The sequence below is a fragment of the Sinocyclocheilus grahami genome, unplaced genomic scaffold (assembly GCF_001515645.1).
Source record: "Sinocyclocheilus grahami isolate Dianchi unplaced genomic scaffold, SAMN03320097.WGS_v1.1 scaffold84.1, whole genome shotgun sequence".
NCBI classification, from domain to species: domain Eukaryota; kingdom Metazoa; phylum Chordata; class Actinopteri; order Cypriniformes; family Cyprinidae; genus Sinocyclocheilus; species Sinocyclocheilus grahami.
Window position 1 is genome coordinate 2,040,789 of NW_015505263.1, and position 9,357 is coordinate 2,050,145.

A 9,357-nucleotide genomic window follows, 5' to 3' on the forward strand; every position below is an offset into this window, starting at 1 on the left:
ACAGTTTTGAAAAGCTACTACAGTACCTCACAATAGTTTGGGCAAATGTACTAATGTGCTAATAGATTTTCCAAACAACACACCTCAAATAAGACATTTCCTTCCTGTCTCATTTGTACCATTCTTGTTTCCATTAGACCTCACATTCTGAAGAAATACCATTCCTTTATGTAGAACAAGGCAGCTAAATCTTAAAATGCTAGTCTAACATGTCATATTCCAATCAGTGTTGTTATGGTTAACTAAAACTATAACTATTAAAAATCATTGTTGATAACTGAAAAATCGGAGCCAAAAATACAGCAGTATATTTCATTGTACACATGGGGTACTTTTTTATCCCTGTGTTCACCAAACCCATCTTGAGTGTTTGCTGCTAAAAAGCTAATTTTTTAGTTTCATCTGACCATAGAAGCCAGTCCCATTTGAAGTTCCAGTCATGTCTGATAACTGAATATGCTGGAGTTGGTTTTGGATGAGCTAGGAGAATTTTTCTTGAAACCCTCCCAAACAACATGCGGTGATGTAGGTGCTGTTTGAATTTTTTTTTTTAAGGTTTTCTGACCCTGAGACTCAACTATTTTCTGCAATTCTCCAGCTGTGGTGCTTGGAGAGTCTTTAGCCACTCAAACTCTCCTCCTCACCGTGCATTAGGACGATATAGACACATTTGTGAATTTTTTTAATAAAAGATCAGAAAGGATTAACAATGCAGAATAATTTTCACAGCCTTCTTTGATCATATTTACCAAGGGTGCCAATATTTTTGGCCATGACTGTACATCTGAAAAAACGAGAGGCCTAAACTTAAAAAAAATCAATGTATATATAGTCCATAACTACAAAATTACAAAACTTTAATCTTTAAATAAAACTAAAATAACACATATTTGAATAATTGTATTTCTCCCAAGTGACCAGAACAACAAGAAACATATTAATGTAAGGATTTACTGAATACTCAATCAGATGCATTTAAATACTAATATATCACATATGTTTATGAATCTAAGAATATGCAGCTACAAATCAAAAATGCATTGACCCAAATCATTCAGACTTTGCTGCCATTACTGCACATTACTGCACAAGTTTATCATTTAAATTTAGCATTATTTTTCCTCTTGCAACCACTAATTTGGGGTCAAAATACCTAGATGTAGGACTTTCTTTTGAATAATATATACTATACTTTGGATTGAGTGTTAAAAGTGAAGGGGACAGCAAGTTGAACTCTGTCATTATTGCAAAAAATTCAGAATAGAAAAAAGTGGAATGAATTCCACAAAAAACGAATCTGAAATGGGATGAGCAATCTGAAATGGACTGAAAAAGCACAGCAGAGTAATGTAGATTTTTCCCTCTGGCAAGCAGAGTAGAAGCAGAGAAAAATATTCTTATTTTTTCAGTTGAATTCTAAAGCAGCTGGTTTGATACACAGCGGCACAAAAGCAGGTGGCAGACACAACCATCCAGAAACATCCCATTTGCGTATTGATTGTATTGTCGGAGAGGAGTTTGGGGCTGTGGCGGGACTGCAGCAGTCACTCTCTGTATGATGGCACACATCAGCCTAGACTCGACCCAGCTCAGCCTGGCACTCGCTCAGTTTTCTGCTCACCTCATTAGTCAGGGCGTGAGCCGTCCCGTGGGTCACCTTCATGATGTCATAGGCCTGAGCGGGAGCAAGAGAGATGCTTGAGTTAAACGATTGTCATGTGAGGGAAGAACATTCATTTAAAGGACTGAAACTGGAGCTGGGAGAGTCCAAAGCAGCCACTATGTTACTGTGGGATTTGACTGCTGCACCAAGAGCGTCACGGGTGAAATATTAGTAAGAGAAATGTGGCATATTAACACTCTTCCATTATAATTAAAAGTAAAAAAAAAAAAAAAAAAAAAAAAAAAGTAATTATTATAGTATATTAAAAAATTAAATATGATTATATTATATTATATTAATAAACTTTTGGTGCCTTTTATTATATTTCTGTGAATTTCTGTACATTTTAGTGTTTTAAATTTAATATTTATTATTTTACATTTATTCGTTTATAATTTTTTATATAAGTTTATATATTTAAGTTTATCATTTGGCCCACATCTTCTAAATGTGGGTGAAATTTTAGTGGCAGAGAAGTTAACATTAAAAATGAAATGCTTATATTATGTTATGTTACGTTGCGTTACATTATTTTTTATTTAAGTTTATATATTAAAGTTTAGAAGTTGGCCCACATCCTCTAAATGTGGCAGAAAAGTTCAAATTAAAGATAAAATGATATTATATCATTGCAATATATTAAAATGATTATATATTATATTATATTATAAATAAAATATTGGAGCCTTTGTCATATTTATGTCACAGTCGTCTTTTTATAAAATCAATAAAGGCAGTGATTTAAGCATTAAGATAATAAAACCTCTAAGCATCAAGATAATAAAGCATTTTGCAACATTTTTGTCCTTATTTTGCCATCTGCACATAGTCTGCCTGACTCCGACTGCCTTTAAATCACTAAATCTAGTCTAACAGCAGCAGACGCACAGTGGAGTCAATGCGGAGACATCCATACCACCGTTTAGACAACATTCAGACTGCAGGGCAGAATGACCATCGAGGGTCTCATTACGCTCCTGATCTCTCTGCAGTGGGTTATAGGGCCAAAGAGCGTGTGCTAACAGACCTGTGTGAAGCTCCCCTGAGCCTCCTCCAGTCTGCCCTGGTAGTGCTGCAGCTTCCCCACCCGCAGCAGCTCCACCGCTCTGGACGGATGAGGATCACTGTAGTACAATCTGTGCAAGGAAACACAAGATTACAAAATAAATGGCAACAGTGTGAGCTTTCAAGTGGCCATCTTTTTTTCTGTTTTGTGGTTTAGTGTTTAAAAATCTTGGCTAATGACTGGATGTAGGTTCAAACCCTAGAAAGAGAGCTTCATGGCCTACCACCAAGAAAAATTGGCTGTTTATTACTACTTATAAAGCACATATTCTGCATGACCATATTCTACATCCCTAATCCTACTCCATATATTAACTTAACAACTACCTTACTAACTATTAATAAGCAGAAAATTAGGAGTTTATTGAGGCAAAGGTCATAGTTAACGGTCTGTTAATAACGAGAATTGGATCTTAAAAAAGTGTGACCGAAAATTTGTTTTTACGCCCAGTGTTTTTCAGTGTAGTGCAATTTCAGTCATGGAAGGTTGACTACACCAGAATATTATAATACAGAGATTTACAGTCTAAGCATGCTAAGCATGTTATTTAAATAATTTTTTTTTTTAAACATCACCTACAACTAGTGTTATTAACTACAACTAAATAAGTTAAAATACTAAAATTACAAACTAAAACTGAAATTACATAAAAGCTAAACAAATTTCTTATTAGAAACTAATAAAAATGAAAAAAAAAACAATACTTTAACTAAACAATCAAATAATTACATTTTAAGATAATTAAAATTAGTAATAAATACTATAATAATTTATAACTAATAGTAAAATAACACTGCCTTCAACAAATAACAATTACATGCCCAATAGACCAATAAATAAATAAATACTTTATTATATTACTAACTGATAAGTAAAATAATACATATGAATACAAACTATTTTAACCAATGACTTCTGATATTACAAATCAGTTTTGATTGTTTTTCGATCTAGAATTTTACACGCAAGTAAAAATAAGCATAGAACCACTTCAATCTTGAGTAAAAAAAGATGACTGTTTAGTACTTTCTGAAGCCTTCACTGAAGAAAATAAATATTTTTTTATTAAAAATAGTTGACATCAATTTAAAAAAGTTCTGATTTGATCTGCTTCAAATATTGTCTTAATCAGACAGATGCCAACAATTATTATATTTGTTGTTACCAATATGGTCACCATATTATATACCATCATAGTACACTTAATACTAAACTTCAGGTCACACCAGGGAAACCGTAGTAAAGAAATGTACTTTAGATCAGCATCTGCAAGTAGAAATAATAAAACTTCCCCTGGAGAAATAAATACACCAGACGACTGCTGTACCAGACACAAAAACATGATCTGATCCCATCTTCCATCCGTCTCTGAAGAAATCAACATTTCTTCTATTACTTTTTCATATATAGTGTTTGAGCACATCAGATTAATACAGGTGATCCTGGCAGGAAACATGCTAACATCAGCATATTCCAGGCGCAGGAGCGTGAGGGTGATATTCCCTGTCAGAAGCCTTTATTCCGCATTTCCCATTCATCCGCACTGAGCCGAGAGCAGCAGGCCAGGCTTACAGTGATCCGCTGCTGAGACGGGCAAACAAGAGACAGGCTGCCTGTCTGCCGCTCTAACACCACGACAAAGTCACAACGAGAAAGATAACAACATATGAGGATTTTAAGTATTTTAAAGTATTTCTTAACATCATTTGCAACTCATTTTACTGCAGTAACACAAAGCACTTCCAGAATATGCAACCAAAAGCATATGGTTCTGCATTTTGTTTCTTTTGTGTTCTAACTCATAACTCAAAGAGCTCAGTAAAGCTGTGCAGATTTCATCTTCATGGCCTTGACTGACTTTCACTTAAAGGTCAAACCCTTGGCAGTAAAAGCAATGATGAAGACGAGCACTTACAGTTCTTTAAAACTCTCAGGGGTTTTTTGTACAGAGAAGCTCAGTCACTGTGTGGACACACTTGTATTGTGAAATATTCGTCTGCTGGGACAGTCTTCATCACACAGTGCAGATTTTTATTGTCGTGGGTTATGGGTCCAAGGTCATCTAATAGCAGAGATTGATGCTTTAAGCTCCTTAGGTTTCGTTTTAAAGACCCTTGTGATTTTGCTAGTTGTAAAAATGTCTAGAAATATCAGACTCTGTAAGCGTTACAACAAAAGAATGAGAATTCAAGCTTCACAAGGACAAGCGCTCGTGGTATGTGAAAGGACTTGATGGATGTGAAATTATATTCTGAGAGATATTTATACAACTGTCAGAACAGAAGACAACACAAGTCCTGGAGGGTCTGCTGCAGAAAGTTCAAGCAGTACAGACTGTAATCCAAAAGTAATCAGAACATAAAATGAGTAATCTGGATTACATTATCTCTCTGTGTGTGTGTGTATCATGTAATTCAGATTATTTATTTTAGGGAATATATTCGGACTATTTTGCATTCCTTTGAAAAAACGAAGAGAAATAAAATATAATCCATTTTTTGTCTTTTTTTATGAAATGCATTAAACATCACATTGCTTCAGGGTTTCCAAAACTAGAGTAAATTAAATAACTGCTGATGAAAAGCTAATAATTCATTAAATCATAAAAATGTCAAATTAAGATGAATGCATTTACATTTTTTACATATAAAATATTTGATATTTGTTTACCTGCATGCCAATGTAATCATTAAACAACATTAGAGAACATGCAAATCAGTTGTGAAATTATTGAAATATTAACTTATAATAATGATGATGATTCCACTGGCAAACACCATTAATTACAGACAAAACATGAGTACTTTAACATCCAATCCTATTTTTAATTTGCAGTATTCGTCTTGCAAAAATTACCATTTATTTATTGGACATAGGACTCAAATGAAATAAAATATTATTTTTTTTATTTCATGTTAGCCTAAATGATGCCAGACTCACACTTTAATCGCCAAAGCCATTAATACAAATTGAAATGATTTGAATTAAAATTCACCCTTAAGCAACTTTTTCTGCACATTATTGGACTTTAATAAATGGTATGATAGATAGGCCTGTTGATACATACCAAATGAGAAGAAAATTATTCGTGAGAACAAACACAGCGCAAATGCATTCACAACCTCACAACTCTTATACAGTGAAACCTGCCACAGTCAGAAGCCAAATATAAATATAACAATAGCTTTGAACAAATAAATCACCCTGAACAACACAGCCACTGCATGTTTCTGATGAAGTCCATCCTCCATCACTCGTCTGGCCTGAACCATCATCAGTATTAGAGCAGCACTTTCTGTTGCTGTAGCAACAACCAGAGGAGGGGCGGCACACCACAGCGACCTGTTAACACTCCCATTAGTGTAAGCTCAGCCTTTCTATTCATCTCCACGCTGGATCATTACCAAGAACAAAGAGCCCTATCTCTGCTGGGACCACTTTGGAGGAATATTAAATTGTGATTTCTATCTCCTCACAAACAGCAACTTGTTCGTGAGCTGTGAAGAAGCACCACGCCCAGGAAAGACAATAGCCTTTATCATTAATCTGGCCGGCACATTAACAAAGCCCCGCACTGTAATCTGCAGCTTACATCTCCATGCATTAAAAGTGCTTTTGTCATGTGATATCAATCTCTGAGCTGCAGTCAACGTGAAGGTTGTTTGTAGTGCTGATGCTACAGTTCACGCAAGAATGCATATAAAACGATCAGCTGATCAATGTCTAATCACTCACTGAGACTTTTTCATTCATGGCGGCGTGTGTTGAATACACATGCATTTCTGAACTGGATCGAGAAGGCTGTTGTTTCAGTAAGGTACAACTTGTTTACATTATTTACTTCATTATTCTTAATGCTTAAAGTAGTAATGAAAAACATCCGTAATATTAAATATACTATTGCTCATTGCTAGTTCATGTTCATTTCTACAACTTGAAATTAATACATTTCTGTTAAAGTACGGTTTGTTGTTAATTCAATGTTAACAGACAGGACCTTATCATAAAGTGTTACCGATTTAATAAAAAAAATCTACTTTTCACTGACAGCAGTGAGACGAAATGGAGAGAAAATGGAAACATATTGCACTCAGATTTTTTTTTCTTGCGAAACCCCCAGTAAACTCATATATCTTCTCAAACTATGCTCAGGTTCCACAATCAAACATTAGAAATTTCATTATAAAAGCAAACAATTTTTTCCCATCAAATTATTACAAGTCCAAATTATTATATTATATAATATGCAATTACTTATTTTATAAAAAAAAGTACCATACACATAAAAAGAGGTGGGCTCTTTGAAAAACACATTTCTTAAAATATATAAATGACTTTATATTATACATAAACCTTTTGAAAATAAAATAAAATAAAAAGGTTATGCATATTATTTTTTTCACTCAATTATGTTATCATCATGCGATATAAAACATAAAACATAATAAAAACTACATGATTTGGAATAAATTGAAATAAAAACAAAAAAGCACTGAAAACGTCAAATGTAAAACATGGAAAAACTTCTTGTTCTCAAAAACAACAACAAATTTGGGGCAGAGTTATCTACCAATGGCAGACAGGGAGGAGGGTTCAGGAAACCTGTCTGAAAACAGTAAGTTTCTTGCTGTTCCATTTGGTGTTGCAGAAATGACACATTTCACCTTAGAAACTTTAATGAAACGGCTCAATTAAGCTTTCTGAGTTATGAAAAATGAACCCTTAAGCACTAAAATCTTGTTTTGAAAGCATTTTGTATATTGTCGCTAAAAAATACCATGAACGTGTTATGTATAGGAATCTTCTGTGTCTCTGCATCTCCCCTTTATGTGACCCCTCACCTCCAGAGCATGGGAACATGCTTGGTTACACCAAACTCACACTATCACCTATATGACATTACCACCCTGACCGCCCGCTCACCGTTATATCGCCTCTAACCGCCCTGGCTCTCACACATCCACCTTTGACTCCATCTCTGAACCCTCAAGACTCATAACAAAGCCCTCCATTACAATCCAATCCTGCTGAACCCCATCCCTTTCCCTCCCCGTGCTGTAATACTTGGTTTACCAGCACCCTGTCTGTTACGCAGACTCCCACGCTGCGGTCTCAGTGTCACTAATGCCTTCCTGGGCCTCCGGATCGTTCTGGCAGCTTCTCAGAACTGTGTGTGGTTCTGTTTTTTATCTGTTTTATGAAGCAATGCTCTAGATGCCCCCAAAACAATCCCTCTCACACATTTCACACCCATTTCCCCTCTGAACCGCTGACAGCCGACACATATTTTTTGACCCTGAAAAACCGAGGAGCCTTTTAATTAAATAACTGTGTTGTGCAGCAAGATCGGGTTCGCTTTGACCCCGGCCCACACTCATTTTTAACTGAAGTGAAGTGGAGAACACGCTCTAGCGATGAAGTTCTGGCACTGATTCATCAGAAGTTTAAGTTTCCAATCTTTCTTCTGAGTCATGACAGTGAGATGAGGACAAAGGAAGGGCTTCAAGGAAGCTGTCAGTTCAACTAAAGACCAACAATATCAGCACTGTAATAATTCAGATCATTTTAAAACATGAACAACATGCATACTACAGGTTATATGTAATATACAGCAGCCCCAAAAAGTATTTCGACACTTTTGGGCATTTAAAACAATAACTTTAGTTAGATTAGACCTCATTTAGAACATTATATCTATACTTTTACATTTAAAAATCCACCAAATGCTGTTTATTTGAAAAGTGTTTTTGTTACTCTTTAAAAAAAAAAAGATTTGACCTCAATTTGGACAGTATATCTATTCTTTTACATTTTAAAATCCACCAAATGCTGTTTTTTTATTTGTGTTTATTTATGTACTTGAAGTGTTTTTGTTACTCTGCAAATAAATAAATAAATAGCCTATGCAATTCACAGTCAAAAGCTAGCAGTTGTGTTTGCTGGAACTTTAAAAATAAAAATAAAATATTTATATAAATAAAAATATGGTACATCAGCAATATTATAGGTTTTACAGATTTAACTTAACTTTATAGTAAAACAACAACAACAATAAAATGTATAGTTCATTAACTTATATAATACTAACCTACTGAAGTTCTAAAATCTGTTTCATATATCTTTATAATATAATAACTACCAAAAACACAAGTGGCAAAGAAAAAGTCATATGATGAATCAAACTTCTTCATATCTTTTCTGAAGTAAATGCTAATAAGAAAAAGAATAAATAATTAAATAAGAAAGAAAGAAAGAAAGAAAGGTAGCCACAGAGAATTCTAGGAATGTCAATTTACAGTTTTTTCGCTGTACAAACACGCACGCACGCACGCTCGCACGCACGCACACACACACAGAGTATATATATGTATATATATATATATATACAGTGGGTACGGAAAGTATTCAGACCCCCTTAAATTTTTCACTCTGTGTTATATTGCAGCCATTTGCTAAAATCATTTAAGTTAATTTTTTTCACCTTAGTCTGGTCTGAGATTTATGTATATAAACTAAATAGTCATCAGTATATATATATTTTTATTTTATTTTATTTTTTTTTACAACTACAGATTTTTTTTTGACATTTACTTTTCCAATTTATGATTAATTTGTTACAGTGTACCTT

At 34.2% G+C, this 9,357-nt stretch overlaps 1 protein-coding gene across 1 annotated transcript in view; it reads right to left on the minus strand.

Annotated features, from left to right (window-relative positions):
- Positions 1-1,127: 1,127 nt before the first annotated feature.
- LOC107586602 (histone-lysine N-methyltransferase SMYD3-like) overlaps positions 1,128-9,357 on the minus strand; it is a 29,240-nt gene continuing 21,010 nt past the window's right edge. The window contains exons 4-5 of the mRNA XM_016274046.1: positions 2,691-2,799; positions 1,128-1,675 (exon numbers count right to left, since the gene is read on the minus strand). Of these exons, the coding sequence (XP_016129532.1) occupies positions 1,574-1,675; positions 2,691-2,799 (211 nt within the window). The 3' untranslated portion in view covers positions 1,128-1,573. The remainder of the gene's footprint in view (positions 1,676-2,690; positions 2,800-9,357) is intronic.